The sequence below is a fragment of the Podarcis filfolensis genome (assembly GCF_964270895.1).
Source record: "Podarcis filfolensis genome assembly, chromosome: 15".
NCBI lineage: Eukaryota > Metazoa > Chordata > Lepidosauria > Squamata > Lacertidae > Podarcis > Podarcis filfolensis.
In genome coordinates, this window is record NC_139618.1 from 33,786,181 (window position 1) to 33,812,535 (window position 26,355).

General features: G+C 44.7%; 1 protein-coding gene across 8 annotated transcripts in view; it reads left to right on the plus strand.

Annotated features, from left to right (window-relative positions):
* The window catches only part of PKNOX2 (PBX/knotted 1 homeobox 2), a 432,656-nt gene that overhangs the window by 383,598 nt on the left and 22,703 nt on the right, over positions 1–26,355 (plus strand). For all 8 annotated transcript variants that reach the window (XM_083588791.1, XM_083588795.1, XM_083588792.1 and 5 more), the window contains 3 exons: positions 12,594–12,723; positions 16,516–16,613; positions 22,515–22,634. In XM_083588791.1, coding sequence (XP_083444917.1) covers positions 12,594–12,723; positions 16,516–16,613; positions 22,515–22,634 — 348 coding nt within the window. The remainder of the gene's footprint in view (positions 1–12,593; positions 12,724–16,515; positions 16,614–22,514; positions 22,635–26,355) is intronic.

Below are 26,355 nucleotides of genomic sequence, written 5' to 3' on the forward strand. Positions count from 1 at the left end.
ACAGATTGGTCCATTCCTACCTTTGACACGATATCTGGTGTGATTTGCATCGTCGTGATTGCTCTGTTCCTTGGTATTTTGAGAGATGCAATCTAGATGACGGTAGGGGAAAAGGAGATCCTTTCTGCTGCTTCTGGGGAAAATCTCAGTCAAGAGATACATATACAGAGAACTAGCCTGGTTAGGAATGGCTGTAGTTCTCCCTGGCTAACAACAGCCTCCTATTTGCCAGGCATGAGAAAATCATGGCTCTCTTTCTCGCCATCGTTCCCCTCCCTTATTCCCCGACCTCATTGTGCCTCACACTAGGATGCTACGAGGAATGGAGGAGTCAGCTTATCAGCCCCAGCTGGAGCAGGAACCTCATGCCAAGGAACTGAGAAAGCAGAAGGGGTCTCTAATAATTCCACACTGGGGAAGCTACACAGGCATTTAAAACAAAACAAAAAAGGATGCCGTTTTATCATCTGTTGGGAATCATATGAATTGAGGAGGCTCACGCAAACCGCTTGAACTTGGAGGTCTGATTGACTCGTGATTCTGTTTTCTTTGGCTGTCCATCAATTACATTCTAATAGAGAGCTAGCTACCTGTGACTACACAAGAGTTGTTGACAGGCTCTCGCAGCATCAGTTTGCCAGCTCCAGAAGCTGCAAGAACTTCCAAAACAGGGATGGGGAACTTGAGGCCCTCCAGATGTTGTAGGGCTCCCATCAGTCCCAGGCAGCATGGCCAGTGGTCAGGGATGAAGGGAGTTGTAGTCCAACAACATCTGGGAAGCGATAGGTCCTCCATCCCTGTTAAGGGAAAGAATGATTTCAGGTGTTTCTTCTCTCACCTCTCCCAACTCTGGCAGAATTTTCTCAGCTATCCATCCATTCAATGTACCATGTTTTTCGCTCTATAAGACACACCAGACCACAAGATGCACCTAGTTTTTGGAGGAGGAAAACAAGAAAAAAAATATTCTGAATCTTGGAAGCCAGAACAGCAAGAGGGATCGCTGCGCAGTGAAAGCAGCAATCCCTCTTACTGTTCTGGCTTCTGGGATAGCTGCACAGCCTGCATTCGCTCCATAAGACACACACACATTTCCCCTTACTTTTTAGGAGGGAAAAAGTGAGTCTTATAGAGCAAAAAATACGGTATATTGAATGAGCCCAGGTACTCTGTTCTGATAATGTTGACTCTTCCACTGGGGTGGGGGAGAACTTCAGGTTTAGGAGATGTTGCAACCAAGTTTAAAAATTTGGAATTTTGAAGCAATGGTAAGGTGTGCCTAAAATAAATTTAGCTTTCTAGTTCTTTGTGTAAACATGATCTACAGAGAAGTGAGCCTGACATCTTTAGGTTAGATCCTCTTCTGTCTTCCCCAAGGGGCAGATGTTAGCTTGAAATGCTACAGATAAGAGCAGGCAAAACTTGAACAGAAAGGGGTAACAACCTAAAAGAAAAGAACACTGCTGTCCAAGGAAAATCAGGACTGACTTGACCATTTGTTATGCTACCTGGGACTAATGGGAGTTGGATGTCAGCAACATCTGGAGTTCCCATCCCTGAATTGAAGGAAATGAATCTCTGGATATAACACAAAGGTAATTCATCACTTAAAGGTGCCTACTCAAATAACTGAAAGAAAGGAATTGTACTAATCTCTAAGTCCTACTCATTATTGAAAAAGCAAAATATGGGTGTAATATATGCAATACACATCTGATTCTTCCTCACACAGGCACACACTTGGGTTAATCCTTCCCTATAGGAAACACTGGGACTTCACAAGAGCATTCAAGGCTGGGATTCCAGCCTTGTTATGTTTGATTTCCATTAAAATTTAAATAAGCATGTTTGTCTAGTGTGTTCATTCACAGAATTTTAAATTCACTCTGTACGTGCGTTCACATTGGACTCTGAATTTGGGCGTCACTTTCACCCAAATAAGGGAAACAACTTACTTTCGGTATTGTACAGATGTTATATTGCAGGTCTCGGTTTAGGATGGGCAAACGTAAAAACGCAGTTGTGGAAATGTCGTTTTGCAGTTGTGAGTCTCCATCTTCAGCACTTGAATTCCATGAAGAAATGAATCTGCTGTTTAAATTTCAGAGGACTGTCTAGCTGCACAGTAGTTCATTCTGTATTATCAATTTCTCATCCTCATTGAAGTCTTGATAGTATTTTGTATACATTCTTTTCTCACAGTTGCACTGCCTCACGGTGGGGGGGGGGGTTGTTGCATATGGTGCATCTTGTGCATCATATTTCAGGGAAGGGCAGTAGCAGAAGGTCCCAGGTTCCAATCTCTAGCATCACCAGATAGGGCTGGGAAATATTTCCTTTAAGAAATCCTGGATAGCTGCTGTCAGTTCCTGTAGACAGTGTAGTCAGTACTGGACAAAGGTTCTGACTTGGTATAATCTATGCTTATATATAGTATATTGTTGTGTTTGATCAGAAGAATGGCAACAGTTTGGCATTCAGTATCTAAAGTGGCATAAGAAAATAGGTGATTGAATTTTAATACAGTGCGGTGCAAAAGGTCTGAAATTTTGCGTGAATGCAAGAATACAGCATATTGGTTCATGTAAGCATGACACCTAAATAAATTTGTTGAAAAGATGTGCATTTTGGAAGGGCTGGGAGAAATTTCATGTCAAGTTTACAAGTGCAGAGCCACAATCTTCAGTCTGAAATCTATAATAAATATTATTTATAAAGTGCCCTGGGGAGCCCAGAGCACTCCACATACATTATCTGACTGTAATTCTTACAACGATCCAGTAAGGTAGACAAATATTGTTCCCATGCTGCAAATAGACTGAGAGCGAGAGGCTTGTCTAAGGTCATCTAGTAGCTTCCTGGATTTCCCAGTCCTGAACATTTTACTAGCAAGCCTTTTTAGGGAATTAGATATATCGCTTCCATGCACTCACTCATCCTTCCCTCCTCCACCAGACTGAAAGAATCCATTTCAGAACCAGAGACTGCACAAGCCTTCACAGCTGGATTCCAGCTTCCTGTAGGAAGCAGGAGAAGGATGATTTGCCCCTGTCTAAAACAACCTTTCCTTTCCTTCCAGTCACATGCTGTTATATCACCAAACGGAGATCAGTTTAGAAGAGGTGGTCCCTGTTCACTGCTAGCTGTCCCTTTTTTTCTTTTCTTTTTTTATTAAATCATTTTTATTAAGTTTTCCATTTTAACAATCCAATCCAATCCCATTAAATATTCCAAATTATACATCTACATATCAAATAATCCAAATATTCTGCCAAATTATAGATTTTTTATTGGGACTTCCCATGCTTCAAGTTCGGGGATGGCTCTGATCATCTCATATATATACTGCTTTTCATAGTCATTTCCAATAGTTCCTTTAAATCTTCCTGTTGTTAACCTCCTACTTTCACGGCCTCTGAGTTGTTCCCACAAGCGAGTTGAAGTAAACAATGATATGTTTCTGTGTGAATTTTATGACTGTGCACCATTTTTCATTTGTGGGGGAAGTCTTGCTAAACCATTGTTACTGTGAGTTGCTGAAGTTGTTGTCAGGGTCGAGCTTTTCCTTCCTCAAGACCTCTGGAAGTTAGAATCCCTGAGTGGAAGAAAATAGATGCACCAATTTTTTTTCCTAGCACACATGTCTGCATGTGACTGCTTGCCCACGAACATTCAGACACTCTGCCTCCCATCTCTCCCACGACAACTGGTGAGGTATATTTTTAACTGTTGAGAGGAACATGGGGCAAACACCTGACTGGCCTTTAGAGCAGTGCCAAGAAGAAAAGGAGGGGAAGGCAGCAGGGAAACTCCAGCTGCGCAGAAATACAACTGCAACAGAGCACTTTGGGAATACACAGGGCTTTGTTTTACAGTGCCTCTGATGTAGACCTTGCTGTGATGCATCTACGGTACTGGTTTTCAAACAGAGAAAGGGCCATGGTTCAGTGAGAGTGCACCTGCTTCGCATGCAGAATGTCCCAGGTCTGTTAAAAACCCCAGTGTCTGTTAAAAAGGTTGATGAGGAAGGCCTCCTACATTCTGAGTGTTAGGCCACATGCTCTGCCTGCCGAACATCCCAGGTCCCATCCCTGGCAGTCTGGAAAACCCTGGGGTGATGCCACCAGTGCCAAGGTTGGGAGATTCAGAAAGGACTTCTTCACATACCGCGAAGTTAAGCTATGACTTTAGAAGAGTATTGGATAAATTTATGGAGGCTGCAATGTTACTGAATACTGGTTGCTAGAAACCACAGGAAGGGAGGGTACTTTTGTGTTCGAATCCTGCTTGCTGGTTTCCCACGGGCATCCAGTTGGCCACCGTAGGAACAGGATGCTGGACTAGATGGGCCTGGTCCAGCAGACTCTTCTCATGCTACGCCTCTTCCAACCTGGAGTCCTCCAGATGTTTTTGTCTACAGCTCCCCAGCCATCATGACCAATTTTTAGTGGCGATGGAAGCTGAAGTCCAAAAGATCTGGAGAGCACCAGGTTGTGGCTGACAGGTGTAGATGCTGAGTTAGATGGAACGATGGTTTGGCTCAGTGTTAATCAACCCCCTGTGTTTATAAATTGCACCCTAGGGAACACTGGAGTTCCTTGGGAGCTTATATGGGGTTCCTAAATGAGGAAATCAGCAAGAGCAGAGAAGTGTACCAGAAAAAAATCAGCTTGCCCCTATTTTTTACACCACTGCCAATCTTGAGTCCTGGTCTGCGGAAAAGGTGGGTTTTAACAGTGCTATTTTTCTGGGGAAAGAGGTGCTGGGACTCCCCATGAATGCCTCCCTTGTTCTCAATGGTGCCCCCCTGAGAGGTGCTGGAACTAAGTCTTGGCTGGGGGGAAAGCCCTAGATATAAACAAATAAATAATCTTCCTTGGGATGGGGACCCTCAAACCCAGGTGGCCAGTGTACCCCATCAGACCACTCTATCTGGGTCTTGGGGCTCTCCCCGGGACACACCCCTTCTTAAGCCACACCCCTCACTAGCTCTGCTTTGCACCCTCTTTGAGTGTTTTTGCCTGGCTGGAATTTGTCCTTGAACTCTGATCATGCTTCTTTCTTGCCTGGGGGGGAGGTAAGAGTAAAGAAAATAGCTTCCTGTACAAAGATGAAATCCGCATTCATTTCTCTGCCTCTTTTGCCTCTGGCTTTGCCCTTCTCTGGCATGTGGCCCCTGGAAAGTTGCTCAGAATGGAATGTGGCCCTCAAACTGAGAAGGGCTTCCTCCGAAACAATTTTCCAAAAGTGTGGATCTCTGACAAAAATATAAGAGCTTCTTCAAAGTTCATTAGGTGCCATCTACACTATACTTTTAAAGTACATTTAACGACATGGCTTCCCCGCAAGAATCCTGTGAACTGTAGTTTGTTATGGGTTCTGGGAATTGCAGCTATGTGGGGGTCAACTATAGTTCCCATGTTTCTTGAGGGGAAGCAACATATATGATCTGGGTGTGAACACAGCTGCAAAGTGAAAGTAAAGAGCAGAGTAGGTATTGGATTGTAAACCACTTTAAACTTTTTAAATGATATTGTGGCCTATAAATATTTCCATAAATAGATCCTTCAGCAATATGAAATAAACGGCTTAGGCGTTGGTATGAGAATGGGAATTTTAACAGTTGAACACAGTCAAGTTTATTTATAAGTCCCTCTATGGCAATTTCTGCATTCAAAATTGGTTTGCCACAAACAGCAGCATCAGATGGAAGCTCATTGCCAAATTTATTGGTTTGTTTGTTTATAAACCACATTGCAACAAAAATAGGAAGCTGGGGTTTTTTTGGACTGAGTCAGACCATTGGTTCATCTAACACAGTATTTCCAACACTAATCAGCAGCAGCTCTCCAGGGTGCCAGACAGGAGTCTCTCCCAGTGCGACCGAGACATGGTGTGGATTGAACCCAGTGTCTTCTGTGTATGTACCACAACATTGCTATTGTCTTTTCAAGGGGGGATTACTGGTGGGGTAGAATAAAATACAATATTACGAACTAAAGATGATAAAGCCCGTTCTACAGTTCTACTGTTATACAATGAGAAGTTCATAAAATGCCTGGGTCACATTTCAGGGAAAGCATTAGTTGTCATTCCATAAAATTACTTGGTGAGGCTTCGGGGAAAGACGTGGCAGCGAATTGATAGAATCAGGCATTTCCAGTTGCTATACCATTTGTGAGTAAGACATAATAGTTATTGTCTAGCTTTCTGACTCGTGTGCCCGATAAGCCTTTTTTAGGAAAATCATTAAGACTTAAAACCACAGACTACAGTGGTACCTCTGGTTGCGAACGGGATCCTTTCTGGAGGCCCGTTTGCAACATGAAAAGAGTGCAACCTGCAGCGGCGCGTCTGGGCACGTGCGGGTTGCGATTTGCCGCTTCTGCACATGACGCCATTTTGCGCTTCTGCGCATGCGTGAGCAGGCAACCCTGGAAGTAACCCTTTCCAGTAATTGTGGGTCACTGCGGGACGTAACCTGAAAGAACGTAACAATGAAGCAAATGTAACATGAGGTATGACTGTATTTAAATAACCGATACAATATTCAGTTCATTGTGCTAGAACAAGGGTTGTCAAGATTTGGGGGGGGTGGCTGAGCACATTTGGGGGTTTGAGAGTGCTGTGGGTGCCAGTCACAAAATGGCTGCCGTGGAGGCGCTGCACATCTCAAAATGGTTGCCATTGTGTGTGACATAATGGCTTCAGTGTAGGGAAGGGTTGAGACAGTGCAAACAAGAACTGAGCTAGAAGAGCTAACAGTCTCTTGTGTATTGAGGGTTTATGAGGCGATATTTACTTTATCAGGTGCTATAGGTTGTACTAGTGGCTGCACTGATGCCCGCAGGCACCCTGTTGGTGACCGGTGCACTAGAAAAACCAATAGCTCTCTGAGAACAGCACTAAATAGAGAGTCACAATTACAAGCAAGTCCCTATTTTCAACTGCAGGGTCTGGATTGGGCCAAGTGGCCCTGAGATGAACCAGCAAAACATTCCTGGGGTCTGGAATAGCGAGCCAGGCTGAAATAAATGTCTTCTTCAGGATCTCAGCACTGTAAAAAAAAAAGAAAAATGCATGGAAAGTTCAGAGGGAAAAAATAAATTAAAAATCTGCCCCCAATGTGTTTGTGCTGGTTGTTTGCTCAGACTTTCCTGGGTGTGTGCGTGTGGTGGTTTTTTTTTTTCTGGGCGCTTGATGCTTGTTTACTTGTGCGCCAAGCAACGACGTTGAGAAAGTAATGCCACGCCGTATGGGTTTACTCAGATAAGGCAAATATTTAATCAGCGACAAAAAAGTGTTAATTGAATGGTGACCTCTTATCCCAAACAATGACAAGAATGTCTTCTTTAATAATTGAATAATTCTATTCTGCATCATTTGCTTTGGGGCTTTCCCAACGCTGCAAGCTGTATACCGATAGTGCCGCCAGCTCACGGAGGAGAATTTCTCGCTGTATATTTAGCTCGCCTCGGCAAGAGGCGCATCTCGCCGGCAAGGCCGGTGGCAGCCAAAAGGAGCAGATGGCTTGCACAATGGACTAAACAAGCCTCAAAGCTGAGTCACGAGTGCCATATTGTGGGGACACAGTGGAAGTCAGAGGAATAAGAAGGGTGTTTTCTTTTAAGCAGCAATGTGCCACAAAAGTCGCCCTTTCAGTAAACGTGTAATGGCTTTGGTTTCCTGGAGGGCAAACTTTCTTCTCTCTCTTTCAAGCATTTATATCCTGACTTCCCAACCAACATAAGTCTCTGAGGCAGCTTTGAATGAAAGCCAAAAGCCAATCTCATCCTATGTCATGCAGTGGAGCCTTTTTTGCCTCTTCCTTCTCTTGCCTAGCTTTCTTTCTTTCTTTCTTTCTTTCTCATCCTTCCTTTGTGCAGTAAAGTAATTTTAGACCCTGAGCTTACGGGAAGTGGGGTGGCTTTAGACTGCCTTGTGTACTACATCAGTTGTGAGGCATACAATTAACATTTCTCTTTCGTTTTTTAAAACTGTCTGCATTCCTGATACATTAGAGCATGGGTAGGCAACCTAAGGCCCGGGGGCCAGATCCGGCCCAATCGCCTTCTCAATCCTGCCTGCGGACGGTCCATGAATCAGCGTGTTTTTACATGAGTAGAATGTGTCCTTTTATTTAAAATGCATCTCTGGGTTATTTGTGGGGCCTGCCTGGTGTTTTTACATGAGTAGAATGTGTCCTTTTATTTAAAATGCATCTCTGGGTGGGGCATAGGAAGTCGTTCATTTTTATTTTATTTTCAAAATACGGTCCGGGACAGTGGACCGGCCTCCTGCTGAAAAAGTTTGCTGACCCCTGCGTTAGAGCCACAAAGCCACAACAAAAAAGTTCTCCACCCATTATGTAAACCTAAGAGCCCGCTGGATCAGGCCAATGACCCAGCTAGTCCAGTATCCTGGTCTCACAGATGCCCATGCAAAACTCACAAGAGCCCTTTCCCCTCCTATGGCTGCCAGCAACTGATTTTCAGAAGCATTTCTGCATCCAGCTGTGAAGGTGAAGGATGGCGGAAGATTCCCTCCATGAATTTATCTAATCCTCTTTAGAGCCATCAAGTTTAGTGGCTACCGTTAGTGCAAGAATTTCCACTTGCACAGCAGATCTCCCCTCCTGCCCGTCACACACAAGAATTTATTTTTACACAACAGAACTCCCCCCCCACATGCGCCCTGAGCCCTCCTCACATCTTTTACAGAGGATTGGGGGAAACCCCAAAACAAATTTAGGGGGTGAGAGGGAGGTTCTGTTGATACTTGGCTGTACTTTGGTTATTAGCCTGTCAGAGCATAAGAGTTTTCATGTTTTAAAAACTCACTTAAAGCATTATGACTACTGGAATAAAATGGTGTTTGCTTCTGCTGCCCTGATAGTAAACACATTTCCTTGTGGGAAAGTGTATTTTGTTGTAGACAAATTTTAAAATGCATCCCTTTGTGAAAATAACATACAAAAATGCTTTCTATTGGGAAAATTGCTTGCAGAAATGTATACATTGCTCAAAACTGCATTAAAAAAATGTGTTTATTGGGAGAAATTCACAGTAACATGCTGTCAAATTTTCGTGAGGATTAAAAAAGAAACTCAAATTGCTGAAATTGCTGAAATGTAGAAACTTGGAGTTAAGCCTGGAAAAATAAGAAACGAAAGAGAAAATGAAATTGACAGAGTCGTCCACCACTAGCAACAACCAGGATCAGCTTCGATGGGTCACCCAATGTTCACCTGCCCACCTTAATTTCTGATGTTGGACCTGTTTGAGATTGCCTGTGTCATATGTTACCCTCTGATTTGACACTGAGGTGCAGAACCCTAGACTTTGGCCCAGATGTCCAGCCGTAGCTATACTTCTGTTATTTTTGTTGGTCTGTGATAAGCAGAGGGCGGGAGCAAGGACAGGAAATGGAGAACGGTGACTGAGTCAGAAAGAAGGGTGGGAGGGATTAGATGGTTTTAATGCTGATTTTTCATAAAACTCTTAAACTTGCAGCTGCTGGCAATAAAAACAAAAGCGATCCATTGCAAATCAGCCACAACTGGTAAGTTATGCATAGAAAACACTCCCAGAAGCTTAGGCAAATAAAGGAGGAAGACTTTAATCAGTGCCTTGAAGGTAACACTGTAGGGGCCAAACAAGCATGTTCTAAACTCTGGGAGCCACCACAGAGAAGGCCCTGTCCCCAGAAGCCACCAGCCTCACTGCATCTCAGTTCTGAAGGCAATGGCACCCAGAGCAGGGCTTCAGCTGAAGATCTTAGCAAGGAAATCCATATGGCTTAGTCAGCAGGTGGTATGAACCCCAGTCTGCAATCGGTCATGAGCTTTCCATGGTCGCATTCAAGCACAGAAATTGGTACTGTTGCACATTGTTCAGCCTCAGGAAAATATTAGGAAGAAAGAAAGAAAGAAAGAAAGAAAGAAAGAAAGAAAGAAAGAAAGAAAGAAAGAAAGTGGCTAGACCTTAAAACTGCAGAAATAGACTTGAAAACGTAAGGCAATACCTGATTAAATTTCAAAAGCCAGAATGGGTTTTCTGACCATTAGGGCCAAAATGTGGGTATTCTTCATAGTTCCTTTCTATCGCTCGCAAAAGCAGAACGAAGTACGCTATGTAAATATATTCAAGTGACCCTCATTTACATAAGTTATGTACCGTATTTTTTGCACCATAACACTCACTTTTTTCCTCCTAAAAAGTAAGGGGGAATGTCTGTGCGTGTTATGGAGGGAATGCCTACGGGTGGCATGCCTACAGATTTTCCTCCTCTAAAAACTACGTGCGTGTTATGGTCGGGTGCATTTTATAGAGCGAAAAATACGGTACATTACAGAATTTGGGTTGCCTCGATGCAGAATGTGAGAGCCAGGAGAGTATGTTGGACTACGAATCTGGAAAATCCAGATTCAAATCTCTGCTAGGACATGAAGTTCGCTGAATGACTTTGGGTCTGTCAGCCTAAGCTCCCTCACAGGATTGTTGTGAGGATAAATTGTGGAAGAGGAAGAGCTCCTTGGAGGAAGAAAGTGATAAAATAAAACGCAAGCCCTCCGTTTAAGTTTCTAGGCCTGACCTTGGAGACTTGCATCAGCTTAAAACTAGTGTGGGAGTCAGCAAGACCTAATGGAGGACAAGTACTATTTAGGGGAATGTAGATAAGGCAGTAATATTTTATCCCTTATTAATTAATCTGGAATAGCTACCATTTTTCATAGTTCAGCGACTCAGGGTTGCTAATTCAGATTAGAATCTTCACTCCCCACAAATTAGGAACCCCTAATGGCGTGAAAAGGAGTTAGGTTCAAGGAATTAAACTGAAACTGCCTCCTGTACCGTAGATTCCTTTTCAGTGCACATTTCTCTACTCTATCTTTCTTAACTCCTCTCTCAAAATAGTAAATGTAGCATCTGGATTCGTGATTATCATTTGACCTTGTTCACTTCTAGCATCTTTAACTAAGCTCTTAAAACTACAAGAGATGCTTGGCCCTCCAAACACAACGGATTTACTGTTTCAGTAAATGGAAGGACAAATGTGTTGCAACACATTCATTCAATAGGTTGTTATTTTCCATGAGTTTGCTGCTGGAATTGCTTGATTCAGAGGGATAAAAATGGAAATAAGGCAACTTTGTGGAGGTGGCTCTGCAAGCATGAGGCAAAAGGAGATGATCACCCAAGGAAGAAATTCGGGGTGAAGTAAAAGGGGGCAGCAAAGGGGGAAAGGAGAGAGTTATGACCCATGATGGGGCAAATCGTGTCCTCCATCATGGAGGGCATGTGTTGTGGTGAGATCACCATAAACTGCCCCCCTGTGGTGGGGCGGGACCGTTTGGATGGCCACAACACCCCATTGGTTGCCCCCGGTTGCTATGGTTGCCCCCGGTTGCTAGGGCAGAGATTTGACTAATTGGGATAGCTATGTTCTGAAATGCTTTTTTTTTTTTTTACTGGAGATGATGAGGGTTGAACTTGGGACCTTATGCAAGCAAAGCATTTGTTCTGCCACAGAGTTATGTGCATGCAAACCATCACTGTGCCCCCATCAACAGGGGACATTTCTACAGATTTCTGGAACCATTACAGACCTTCCTGCAGTCCTACTCCAACCTGGTACTCTCCAGATGTTTTTGACTGCCCCTACATGAACCTACCCGGACCCTGTGTTCATCATCTGAGGCTCTTATTTGTGTGTCCCCTCCAGGGGGGCTGTGGAGGGTATCAATGCATGGCCGGGCCTTCTTAGTGGTGGCTCCTTGCCTGTGGAATGCTTTCCCCAGAGAGATGAGCCTGGCATTGGCAATATTTAGGTGCCAGGTGAAAACATTTTTATTTACCCATGCATTTTGCTCACAATTGGTGTTCATCTTTTAGTTGGATGTGCCCTTTGTATGTTATGGCAGGATGAGCACTTTTAGTTTTTTAGTTTTTTGGTGTATTTTAATTTGCTATTTGTACTTTAAAAAAATTGTAAGCCACTTTGATGCTTTTTTTTGTAGTAAGTGGCAAACAAAGATAGGTAAATAAACAATAGTTATTTATTACATTTCTAGCTTGTTTTTCCCCCTAAAGTAACACAGGGGCAAACAACACAATAACAAAACAATGCAGTTTAAAATGAAATGAAAAACGTATTTAAATCATTTAAGAACATCTAAAAACACTAATAGCATTTCAAAACGTTTAAACTTAAATCATGTACCCTCACAGCTAATGACTTCAAGGTTGCCAGAAACAGTATATTTCAGCCATCAAATGCCTGGGTGAACCGGAATGTTTTTTTTAAAAAATCCCCCTGAATTTTAAAAAGAGGGTAGATAGATATACCTGGCAGGGAGAGCATTCTACAAATGGGGATTCACCACCAAGAAGACCCTGTCACGGTCAACGCCAACCAGGCTGCACCCAGATTATACATGACATCTATAATGCAGCTGTTTGTGGGACAGACGTCTTCTTCATTCTCATCCGCAGAGTTCTGTGATGTCTTCAGAGTTGGAAGTGCAGCAGAAGCCTGTGATGGGCACCGTGTGTTTTAAGTTCCTCTCTTTCCATCTCTCTGTCTGTCTCTAGGATATGCTGCAGAATTCTCCTAACTCAATGACTGCAGTATCCGGCAACCCCCAAGGAATCGTGGTGCCCGCATCAGCACTGCAGCAGGGGAACATCTCCATGACAACAGTCAACTCACAAGTTGTGTCAGGTGGGAGGCGTGGAGCGTACGTCTGACCATGTTAGTCGCGTCTTTTGCATGCTTGGTATTTTTAAACTCCCTCAGATAGTTAGCTCTGAATTGTGCATAATCGTGAGGAAAACCTGGGGAAACTGGCTGTGTAAAAAGAACACACCTCTCATTGCACTCTCCATTCCCCTCTTAAAAGCCACTGCCATTCGCCCACAGAACCACTCTAATATCTCTCTCACATAAATACAGAACTTCTAACACACAAATCACTCAACATGTGCATTGTTAGGCTTTTTTGTAATAATTCAAGGGGTTTTGAAGCCCTAAACAGCCTCGGCCCGTTTACCTGAAGGAGCGTCTCCACCCCCATCGTTCAGCCCAGACACTGAGGTCCAGCTCCAAGGGCCTTCTGGCGGTTCCCTCACGGTGAGAAGTGAGGTTGCAGGGAACCAGGCAGAGGGCCTTCTTGGTAGTGGCACCCTCCCTGTGGAACGCCTTCCCATCAGATGTCAAGGAAATACGCAGCTATCATATTTATAAAAGACATCTGAAGGCAGCCCTGTTTAGGGAAGTTTTTAATGTTTGATGTTTTATCATGTTTTTAATATTCTATTGGGAGCTGCCCAGAGTGGCTGGGGAAACCCAGCCAGATGGGCGGCGTATAAATAAATTATTATTACTACTACTGCTGCTGCTGCTGCTACTACTACTACTACTTTCTGTCTGTCAGTGGAGGGCCACAGCTCAGTGGTAGAGCATCTGCTTTGCATGCAGAACGTCCCAGGTTCAATGCCTGGCTTTTCCATACAGGGCGGAGAGGTACTCCCTGCCCAAAACACTAGAGGCCTACTGCCAGTCAGTGTAGACTGTAGTGAGCTAGATGGACCAAGAGTCCTAGTAAAGATTCCCAGAAAATGGTGTCGTCTGGTCTCCTTGCACTGTTTCTTGAGGATGTCGGCATGTCTGTTAGAACCATGCCTCTATGAAACCCCTGAATTCCATATGCACCCAAGTGTTAGGATGAGTGAAGTGAGCAAACAGGTAGAATGTCTTGCAGTGGCAAACCAGACCCTGCCCACTGTTGGTGGCTGGCATCCTTGTGGAGCCACGCCTGCTCTTCCCCCTCTCCTCCCACCCCACTATTTAAATTTTTTCCACAGCACCCTAAAGCAACACTAAGGTACTTGGTGGGACTGTGGGAAGTTTAAAATGGCTTCCCAGTCCCGGAGTCCTTGCCGGTTACCAAGGGAGGGAGGGTTTAGGAGGTTGGTGCAGTGGAGGTGTAGTGGCAGGAATGGTGGTTTGGCTCTGCCACTGCGCCCATACCACACCAGCCTCCCTGCCGCCTTGCCCCTCTCCCTCCCGGTAACCCACAGTGACCCCAGAATTTGGAAACCAGCTAAGAAGTGTCACTGTGGCCTGATAGGTATCAGGCAGCATTCCAGGGCCTGGAAATGGCTCTGATTCAAATCAACTCAACGTGTGGGATGGGATTGTTCCCACTGGCCCTCCGTGTGTTATTTCCCTGCAATAAGAGAGAGTACAGATTGCAGAGAGAATCCAGTTTGCACATGGATAGACCCTGTGCAGGCTCTGTTTGTGCTTCCCCCTCCCTTGTCCACACATTGACTTTACCTGAATTGCCATCTGAATAGGGCTAGGAGCTCGTGAGCAATTGTTATTCAAGAAGCATTCTCTTGTCAAGAAAGTGACACAGGGGCCTCACTTTCGATTCTTGCTATATTCCTTCCCGGCATGAAAATGGTGGATCAGGATCAGGCCTTTTGCTTTGTAATTGAGACCAAATCAGGTTTACACACACTTTCTCTTCCTGCTGAAATGTCACAGCATTCCTGTATCTGCAGCAGATTATTCTTCCCAGTCCCATCTCATCCCATCACACCTAGTTTGGTGGCAGAGCATCTCTTCTGCATCCAGAAGCTCTACGGTTCAGTCCCTGGCATCTCCAGGTAGGGCTGGTTGAGACCCCTGCCTGAAATCCTGGAAAGCTTCTGCAAGTCAAGATAGACGAGCGATAGACACACTGATGGTCTCACTTGACATGACAGCTTCCTTTGTACCAGAGCATGGACTCTGGTGGTTTGCAGAGTCTCCCTTCCCCGTCGAAAAGTGTTGCAACTTTCTTCTCCGTTCCTATCAAAATGAAGCCAAATTCAGATGAATCGGTTTAAATGTCCTGGAAATTTTAACAATAATAATAATTTTTTATTTATACCATACCCCGCCCATCTGGCTGGGTTTCCCCAGCCACTCTGGGCAGCTTCCAACAGAATATTAAAATACAATAATCTATTAAACATTAAAAGCTTCCCTAAACAAGGCTGCCTTCAGATGTCTTCTAAAAGTCAAATAGTTGTTTATTTCCTTGACATCTGGTGGGTGGGCATTCCATGGGGTGGGTGCCACTACCAAGAAGGCCCTCTGCCTGGTTCCCTGTAACTTGGCTTCTCACAGGGAGGGATCCGCCAGAAGACCCTCAGCATTGGACCTCAGTGTCTGGGCAGAACGATGGGAGTGGAGACACATTCACCTCCCTGAATTTTTTTATTATTATTGATTAATTTGTATTTGTATATTATGTGAGGTAGGTTAGGCTAAGAGATAACGACTGAGCTAAGGTCATCCATTGAGTTTCATGGCTAAGTGGGGATTTGAACCCTGGTCTCCCAGACCCTAGTCCAACAAGCTTACCATAACACCACACTGGCTTAGACTGTGGTGGATATGTGTTCATATTACTTTCACCACACTAGCGGTGCAATCCTATGCATGTCTGCTGAGAAGTTAGTTCCACTGAGTTCAGCAGAGCTCAGTAAGTGTGTGTGTCCATAGGACTGCAGCCTTAGAATGATACATCTCCCTTCATCTTCACCTGGACCAGGGAACCTGTGGCCCTCCAGATGTTGTTCGACTACAGTACTCATCATTCCTAACCATTGATCATGATGCAAGCTGGAGATCAATACCATATGGAGGGTCTCTGGTTTCCCATTCCTGCCATAAAGCCTTTATGTCTGTCTTCATCCTTAAACTGTCTTTAAAAAAAAATTCTAAGAAAGAACATAAGTAAATCAGACAAAATAAAGTTTCTTAGTTCCAAAGAAGACCAGAAAATGCAATAAGCTAAACTGGGCACTGCCATCTATTAAGACAGATTGTCATAGAATGAACAAAACAACAACAACAAACAGACAAGCAACAGGCTGATTTGAGAAATGCTATACCAAAATATTGTTCGTATAAGAAATAGGTGTAAAGCATCTGTCAATCAATATATGAGTCTGATTGTGTTTGTCCATCAAATGCCTGTATTTGTTCAGTCAATTTCTCCATCAAGGCTTAATCCTAAATCCTTCTGTGTCCACTGAGGTGCAAATTCTTACTGGTTTGCTAAAAAGACCAAACAAAAAAAAATGTTGCCTGTGACATTTGTCTTTACCCTCCAAATGCCTTCTTATGGGGGATCCTGCAAGAAAAGTCTTGTGGCTTTAGCGGGGTGGGCATGATTCTGTTTATTTTTTCTCATGTCTCTCTGGAAATATACTAAATCCAAATAATGGATTTAGATCCATTATGTTTCGGCTGGTCCTGATTTCTAAGACCACTGGACAGCCTATGGGATCTTTCAGGTGAAGATGGCTGTGGGGATCCCTTCCGATACAGGTTTCCCCCACTGAACTTTTGATTCAAATGCATGAGGCTGGTTGAAACTTCTTCTTTTTTCTGTTCTGCCGATAGATTTCAGCTGTCTTCCTAAAATTCTGCTGTGAAATCCTGTCTCTTTGCCAGGTGGAGCCCTTTACCAGCCTGTAACTATGGTAACGTCTCAGGGCCAGGTGGTAACCCAAGCAATCCCACAGGGAGCCATTCAGATCCAGAACGCGCAGGTAAGAACAACCGCCTAAGAGAACTGGGGAACCAAAGAGGGTGAGGAGATCACTTAGGCTCTGGTTTGTTTGGAAGCATTCAAAATGGAAGTCAGTCTAAGACTTCGCAGATCTGGATCTATCCTCTCAGAGAGGAGAATGTGGCGTAAGATGCACTAGGGGTGGTATTAAGCTGCCACATTCAAAACAGGGCTGTTTCTCCTGGCAGACAATCTTCCGATGAATATATGTAGAATATATGTATATTCCAATGAATATATGCGGGTGGCACTGTGGTCTAAACCACTGAGCCTCTTGGGCTTGCCAATCGGAAGGTCGGCGGTTCGAATCCCCGTGATGGGGTGAGCTCCCATTGCTCTGTCCCAGCTCCTGCCAGCCTAGGGGTTTGAAAGCAGGCCAGTGCAAGTAGATAAATAGGTGCCACCACGGCAGGAAGGTAAATGGTGTTTCCGTGCGCTCTGGTTTCCATCACGGTGTTCTGTTGTGCCAGAAGCTGTTTAGTCATGCAGGCTACACGACCTGGAAAGCTGTCTGTGGACAAACGCTTGCTCCCTCGGCCTGAAAGCGAGATGAGCGCCACAACCCCATTGTCAACTTTGACTGGACTTAACCCTCCAGGGAAGGGACGCGGGTGGCGCTGTGGGTTAAACCACAGAGCCTAGGACTTGCCGATCAGAAGGTCGCTGTTCGAATCCCCGCGACAGGGTGAACTCCCGTTGCTCGGTCCCTGCTCCTGCCAACCTAGCAGTTTGAAAGCACGTCAAAGTGCAAGTAGATAAATAGGTACTGCTCCGGCGGGAAGGTAAACGGCGTTTCTGTGCGCTGCTCTGGTTCGCCAGAAGCGTCTTAGTCATGCTGGCCACATGACATGGAAGCTGTACACCAGCTCCCTTGGCCAATAAAGCGAGATGAGCGCCGCAACCCCAGAGTCGGTCACGACTGGACCTAATGGTCAGGGGTCCCTTTACCTTACCTTTAACCCTCCAGGGGCCCTTTACTTTTTTAACCTACCTTGGCTAGGCCCAGGTCTGCATAGCTTTAGCAAGGTGGTGGCGTCGTATGCCTTCAAAGCATAATTTGTAACTACCCATTATGGAAGGGAAGCAAGAACGCTATGCTTTAACATGACCTGTAGTTCCACCCCAAAGTGATAATGGGAGAAGTGTACAAACCACTGGCCAAGCCTTTTCTCTCATACCACCATGGGAGATGTTGGTGAGTAGCCTCAGCCCCAGGATCTTTTGCAGTTGGCCCCAGTTCTCCTGCTTCTTAACCCCCTGCTTTAAAATTAACTTACCTTATAACACTTTATTTATAGGATATCCGTTGGACACTGCAAAGTGCAATGCTGGTGAGATCTCGCCCATGCACACCTTTAATTTCCCAGTGGCATCAATGCACATCCATTCACATTGGGGATGGGGGGGGTTCAGTTTCTTTCACATTTAAATGCACATCTACCTATTTTACCCATCCTAAAACAATATAGAAGCCAACATGCAAATGTTCTGTGAAATTCACATTTCTCCGAATTTTGCAATAAATTCCGCCAACCGAAGAAATGTGAACAAAAATGCATACGTTATAGGAAAGTGGGCGTAAAAATGCATATATTGGTGAAAATAACATACAAAAATGCATCGTACTGGGTGAAATTTCTTTCTAGACATGTGTATGTTAAGCAAGATCACATGCAAACATGTATCTGTTAGAGAATCATGCGATAAAATGCTGATCAATTTTTACTAGGCTTTTTAAAATGTGCAAAAATGTGGCAAACCAACCCTAAGTTTGAAAAAAAACGAGAGACTGGGAGGAAATTGTTCGTTCCTAATTTGTATATGCAAATGTTAGGCAATTTTTTGTGCACCTGTTCCCTAAATGCTTTAAGAATCTAGCCATGCCCCTAAATACAATTTTCAGTGAGTCCCCCCCCCAAATAAAACACTACCATCTATCTCCATCCTGGGAGGCACTTAAATCACTCTGCTAATTGGAAAATTCAGAGAACAGAGGTACGAATAATGGAGATTTTATTGTAGTAGGAAATAGCATTCCCAGTTAGTGTCTCCATCAGAGTTTTGCGGGCAGAAAATCCTTACCTACTTCTTGAAATGTGTCCCACTTATTCTGCCCCCGCCCTATTCTGTATTAATGAGAAGCAAATCATACAGTGCTTGCTATATAAGCTCAGATCTTTTTTTTATAAAATAATAATAATAATGAAAAAGCGTAGGCATTGATGTACTGACATTTCCTACTGAGTCAGCACTGGCGGGACCACAACTGCACCCGATCAGTCTCTGAGCTCCTTTAAAATCTCTCTGGTCCTCTCTCTACATTGGAGCTTTTCTTTCTTTCCTTTTTTCCCTTTTTACTTAAAGCTTAATAATAATATAAAAACCTATTGGAAAAGGCATTGGCAGGCCTGTCATATCCCCCAATTCCTCGTCTTTCTCTCAGCTCGGGGATGAGGAGTGGAAAACAAAACCTGAATCTCAATTCTATTTAATGTGTAAAAGCTGTTGCTAGCTCAGATCTTAGAGTGAAATTGATCAGATCTGTTGAATACAAGTATGCTGGGAATATTGTGGCACTGGTGGAGCCCTGGACAAGCACTCCTAATGTTATTTCTGTATTGCCTGGGTAATTTATTCAGCCCAGACCTTGCAATACATCCCAAGCGGTACCTGGGGGAATCATTTATACCTGACACAGGGCTGCCATCCTGATGTTTAATTCATGCAGGAGAAATGTTTTTATGAAGAACCTTAAAAAAAAAAGTGTCTGTGTCTGTGTGTGTGTTTTTTAACTTGACGTTGAGATTCCAGTTTCCTGCAACCTCATTAAAAACTTCTCTTCCCCTGCTTCCCAAGATCTTTGCATTTCCTCTTCTTTTCTGCCAGCCTTAAAAAATAATAATAATAACCTTCTTCTGCTAAGAAGAATCCTATTGAGAATTTTACATTTTAACACTGATTAATAGATTGAAGGGTATTTTAAGGCTATTTACTGGGAAGTGACTTACACGGAAATCAAAAAGGCCAAAGCAGTTCCATATTAACCAGTAGGCACTTCAGGCATCAGCAAAGCAGGGGCACCCCAAAAAATATGAGAAATTTCTCTATGAAAGGATTTTGCATTCAGAAACTCGAGGGGAGGCGCTATTTCATTTCAGCATACATGTAAGTTTTGTGTCACTTTGAAAAATCAATTTATTTATTTTTTGGTTTAGTATTTTTTTCAAATTTTGAATTGCATACGGTGGGCACTGTATGTTTTTCAGTACTTGGGGCCTCTAAAACTCTTGATCCAGCCCTAGATGAAAGGCTGGTTCACACAACAAAGCAAGCAGCTTGAGTTTGTTCCCCTCGTCGCCTCTCTCCATGAGTGTACCCAAACTTGCATTGTGTGAACTGGAATACACATGCACTGTTGCCTGCACTTGAGTTGCTGGTCAGGGTCAAAGGATGTTCCCCAGCTTCCCCCTCCCCAAGACTAAAACAGTGGACATTTGCTTATTAAAAGACAGAAGCAACCTCTGGCCTGAAGAATTAGGGCCATTCTGCACTATTATATAGCAAGAGCAGATGCAGAAGATTTCAGCATTCCCCCAGATTGCATTTTCAGGTAGGGTTGCAGGTAGGTAGCAGCAGAGGTAGGATGCAAACATCATTTCTTAGAAAGTCTCCTCCTTACAGAGGGGAGGGGTTGTGAGCGGGAGCCATTTCCCGCGTTGGCAGGGGAAAACCAATCAGGTTGAGGCTCAGGGGCGGGGTTTAGCCCCCCAAATGTGGATGCAGCAGCACTTCCCCATTCATTCTGCTGCTGGTTTTCGTCGGATCACCCACCCTCTCTCCCTTTAGTTCATTTCTTGGTTCTTGGCATTGCTATGGACCTGTGGTTGGTTGCCTTGGTTGGCCAAGGGGCCTGGTAGGAATTTTTATCCAACTGGCAAACTGGCACCAGCCACTTGGTTTTTCGCCTACCTCGTAGCAAATCGTCACAACTTTTGGTATTGGCAGTTAGGCACTGGAATATGTTTGTGGATTGGAGGGCAGGGTGTGGCCATCGCATACCCCTCCTCTTTATGGGTGTTCCGGTAAAGGAATCTGGCGGTCGTGGATCCTGTCCAACGCCCTTGCTGGTGGCTAGAGCCATGGCACGACCCCCGGTGACATCAGGGGGAGCTTACAGTTGTATTTGCATCAACAGGCTCCTCCCACTGGTGGTTAACCCTTGATAGACTCACCCCTTCCTGAGGGGGTGGAGTCACGCTCTGTTGTTTTATCCAATGCCTAAGCCAATACCTCTCACATGCTGTAATCATGTTTTTAGCCCATTAACCTAATAACGTGTCCATGTGTCTTTCTTATTCTCAAGCGGGTGGCGGGTCCTTGAATCACAAACATAGGAAGCTGCCTTAAACTATTGCTCCATCTAGCTCAGTCTAGTCTACACTGACTGGCAGTGGCTGTGCGGGGTTTCAGACCAGAGCCTTTCCTCCACTACCTGGAGAAACTGTGGGTGGAGCCTGGGGTCTACCTGATAAACTTAGAGTTACTTTTTCCTTTATGATTCTCCCCATCTTCCAAGTCTGTGCCTCGACTCCAAAAGTGGCATTTGGAGGTGAGATTTCCTGAGCTTTGCTCAAATTATTCCTTCCATTTATTAGCTTTTCCACAACCTTTCCAGCGTTGGTGCAAGGGTGCTTTCCGAGGAGAAAGATCAGAAGTCACTCCCTGTCCAAACCACTGTGCAGATGAAAACGTATGATGAAACCACGGTCATAATTATGTGTGCGGTCATTATTTGAAGAGTAGCATGTTCTGCTTCCACTGTTGGAAGCAGTATGCCCCGGAATGTCAGTTGCTAGAATCATCATCATCATCATCATCATTTATTAAACACAATCCATAGATCTCAGGGTGGTTCACAACACAAAAATACAATATCCAGAATGTGGCAGCCAGACTGGTGACTGGGAGTGGCCGCCGAGACCATATAACACCGGTCTTGAAAGACCTACATTGGCTCCCAGTACGTTTCCGAGCACAATTCAAAGTGTTGGTGCTGACCTTTAAAGCCCTAAACTGCCTCAGTCCCGTATATCTGAAGGAGCGTCTCCACCCCCATCGTTCTGCCCAGACACTGAAGTCCAGAGCTGAGGGCCTTCTGGAGGTTCCCTCACTGCAAGAAGTGAAGTTACAGGGAACCAGGCTGAGGGCCTTCTTGGTAGTGGCGTCCTCCCTGTGGAACGCCCTCCCACCACATGTCAAAGAGAACAACAACTACCAGACTTTTAGAAGACATCTGAAGGCAGCCCTGTTTAGGGAAGCTTTTAATGTTTGATGTATTACAGTATTTTAATATTTTTTTGGAAGCCGCCCAGAGTGGCTGGGGAAGCCCAGCCAGATGGGCTGGGTATAAATAAAAATAGGGGAGGGGGGACAAACAAATCAATAATCACCAGGCAGAGAGAGCACTCTTGCACTCATATACTCCTTTCAAGGCTTCCCATACGCATCTGGTTGGCTGCCATGAGAACAGGGTGCTGGGCTAGATAGACTTCTGGCCTGACCTTGCAAGGATCTTCCAGTCTTGCATCTTCATTCATAAGCAGATTTATTTATTTTAACTCGAACGTTTGGCACAGCGGAAAAGCCTACTGATCTCCCTTTCTTCCCCAGCTTCTACGTGTTCCTCCTAAGTTAGTTTTGCTCTCCTCCTCTCTGAATAGCACAAGCTCCTCTCCAGCCTCGCAAGAGCCACCGTGAAATCGGACCGACGTTGCGATCTGTGTCACCATGGCAACCCAGGCTCCTCTTTCCCTTTTCTTTTTCTCCCCTTTTTCACCTGCATTGTTGCTTAAGCTTCCCTTTCTCTTTCCCTGCCCTGTAGGTTAACCTGGACCTGACCTCTCTCCTTGACAGCGAAGATAAAAAGTCAAAGAACAAACGAGGAGTCCTGCCGAAGCATGCCACGAATATCATGCGGTCCTGGCTCTTCCAGCATCTTATGGTGAGAGGAGTTAACAAGTGTGTCTGAGCGATTAACCCCTTGGGATCGTTTTTCCATTAAGGAGAAGCCAGTCCAAAGGGTGCTCACTGCCCGGGTTTCCATGAAGTGGCTTGCTTATCTAGGATAAGCACCAACATCTTCACAATAGCCAGAGAAAGAGACTGCAGACAGGAAGCTGTGCACTATTCTTTATCTTGTGGATTAGAGGAAAAAGCCAAGCAGCCCATTCCTAAGGATCTGCTTTAGTAGCTGTACAGTAGGTGCAAGCAGTGGCTTTTTTCCGCCGCAGCTTAAGCATGCACATACTAATGGCAAGCAGGGCAGGAAAGGCCTTCATTCTCTACACTGTACCAAAGAATGACAGACTTCTCAGGCTCTAAGGGACTCATTAGGTGCATCTGGCTGCACAGAATCAAACACCTTTGTACCCAGGCCTAGGATGTGCCAAATGTTTACCTGTTTCAGTTTGCAAAAAAATCTTGTTTTCAGCGGGACTAAAATATTTCCTGGAAACACCTTTTTGAAACCCGTTTAGGTGTAGCTGCTTGCTGCTATTTGTTCCTCCTCTCTCTCCTGACTTCAGTGCGGTTGTGTTCATCCGTTTCCGGTTAAAGCTGTGTTTCCTCGGGCAACTTATCCTAACCAATCAGGGATCACCAAGTGAATAGAATGTCACAGCACTACATAGCCAATCAGGTTTGACTATGGGGCAGCGTTACTGAGGGTAAACATAGACAATTGCCCTCAGAGTGAGGGCAAAAACAAACAAATATTACCTGCCTGTCACCCTAAGGTCCCAGGGCATGTCCACAATGATTTAAAATACAACATTAAAAAATAATTTATAATTGCAAGAATAGGGTGGCTTCTAAACATATGCAATGGTCAAAGGGTAAAGAAGTGCATCTTCAGTATTCGATGAAAACATTATTGTGAAGGTGCCGGGTGCCTCTCTCCCTGGACTGGTCACATGGGTGTTCCCAGCCAATCATCCATGAGAAAATACTTGGAGAAACCCTTGGGAAAGAAACAGCCAACAGGAGGCAGCCTTTTGCTAGCTACCCATTTTAAGAACCTTTTTTAAAAAGTAAATACAGTAGCACTCTCAATTTCTGCACTCTTCATTTCTATTATATATGTTGCTAACAAGACTGAGCTATGGGCGTGTGCATATATAGTCAGTGCCTTTCTTCTAGGAAAAAAAGGCACCATTACTCCCCATTAAGTTGTTACAGTAAGTGGCCTACTTTTAACCAGTGCTTTTATTCTAGAGGAAAGGGTGCTGGTACTGTGTACTTTTGAGTTTCCCCAGAAAAAAACACAACACCAGATATAGATACAGATACAGTGGTACCAAGGGTGGCGCTGTGGGTTAAACCACAGAGCCTAGGACTTGCCGATCAGAAGGTCGGCGGTTCAAATCCCCATGACAGGGTGAGCTCCCATTGCTCGGTCCCTGCTCCTGCCCACCTAGCATTTCGAAAGCACATCAAAGTGCAAGTAGATAAATAGGTACCGCTCCGGTGGGAAGGTAAACGGCGTTTCTATGTGCTGCTCTCATTTGCCAAAAGCGGCTTAGTCATGCTGGCCACATGACCCAGAAGCTGTACGCCGGCTCCCTCGGCCTATAAAGCGAAATAAGTGCCGCAACCCCAGAGTCTAGCCACATGACCCGGAAGCTGTACACCAGCTCCCTCGGCCTATAAAGCGAAATAAGCGCCGCAACCCCAGAGTCGGTCACAACTGGACCTAATGGTCAGGGGTCCCTTTACCTTTACCGTGGTACCTTGGGTTACAGAAGCTTCAGGTTACAGACTCCGCTAACACAGAAATAGTACCTCGGGTTAAGAACTTTGCTTCAAGATGAGAACAGAAATCTCAAGGCGGCAGCAGGAGGCTCCATTAGCTAAAGTGGTACCTCAGGTTAAGAACCTTTTCAGGTTAAGAAGGGACCTCCGGAAAGAATTAAGTTCTTAACCTGAGGTACCACTGTATACAGAGAGAGAGAGAGAGAGAGAGAGAGAGAGAGAGAGAGAGAGAGAGAGAAAGAGAGAGAGAAAGAGAGAGAGAGAGAGATATTCTGTAGCATTCAGTGAGGCAGAACATGTGAGGCACTGCTGCCATCCCGGCTTCCCAGCACAGCAGGGAGGCGCAAGAAGCTCAACATGTCATGGCAGTAGTGTTGGACTGGCTCCACCAAACTGTGCACCCCATGCCTCACACCTCCCCTCTCCCTCTTGGTAAGTGGTAGCGACCCGTTGTGTTGGAAAGCCAAGAGAGCAAGAGTGCCCAACCCACATGCTTCACCAGTTTCTACTGAATAAATACTTCTTCTTCTTCGATCACTCATAGCTGAGTAAGATTGTCTTCCATAAACACAGTTTTAACAATGAGTCCATAAGTGACTGAGGAGGCCAATTCTGGATCCACATGTCCTTCCATAGTAGGGACATTGGTTTCCGGTCAGAAGTTGATCACGGTGTGGATTTGCCAAGCGTGCCTTCCTCTTAGCACGTTTCTCCCTGAATATAGATACAGATGGACCTCAGTCCCAGGCCAGCATCCTGCTCTCACACTGGCCAACCAGGTGTCTTTGGGAAGCCTGAGAGCAGAAGCTGAGCACAACAGCACTTTTTTCCATCAGTGAATCCCAGCAAAGGGCAGTCAGAAGCTTAGCACCTCTGACAGTGGAGCAGTTGTCACAGACTAAAGCAAACCTGACCTACTTATAATCCTCCACATCAAATGCCACCCGTAAGTTGTGTCTCGTAGCCTATCAGGGATTCAATCAATCTATTGATCTGACTACCTTCTTTGGCCTTCGGCTGTCAAGCATGTGACAGACCACAAGACATGACTGGCAGCATTTGGCTTGGTGTAGGCTTAGCCTAAAGGGAGAGACGGGAGAGAGCATGTCAGAAAGAACAGCTGATGTGAGTTCTCATACATCCACAGACTTAGATCTGGGGATCTGTATTTTGAAATCCTTACATTTTGATTTTTGTAGTTTTTGACATTTCTAGTTTTCGACTGATGTGCACATTTTTGAAAGCAGTGTCTCCTAACGTAATGCTTTTTGTATGTTAGTCCCACTGGTGTGTTCATTTTTATGCAAACTTTCCCCCTAATATATGCATTGGTTGATAGGACAACTGCATTGCAAAATTCAGATTTTGAAGGAAGGTTGTGTTTGGGTTTCCTTGTGGATTCGGAAAGCACAGATTTGGTAAATTCAGGTTCAAATGTGAACTGGATCAAATTTCTCCCCATCCCTACCCCTTATTTTAAAATGTTTAAAACATCGCTCACTTGATCCATGTGGCATTTTGGCACAAAGCAAAACATCTCACTCCAAGGCATCTTGGCCTGTTGAACACAATAACTTTAAGAAGATCCTGGCTGCTAGATCAGACCAAAAGTCCCCCTTGTTCTCACGGGGGGCAACCAAATGCCTACAGGAAGCCCCCAGGCAGGATTCTGTGTGTCATGCCTGCCTGCTGCTTCTGGATCAGCCAAAGATAACATAGTCCCAAGCAGCCTACATTCAGCTGCTGCAAAAGTTGGGAAGGAAGAGGAGTCAATTTGCACAATGGCACCAATTTTCTCTATGTCTAGAACACACGGAATATGTTCATATTCTACAATAAATGGTAGAGTTCCTCTAGAAGGAAAGCTCAGCCATGCTTTGCATTTTCCCTCCTATTTGCCAAAATTATTGGAT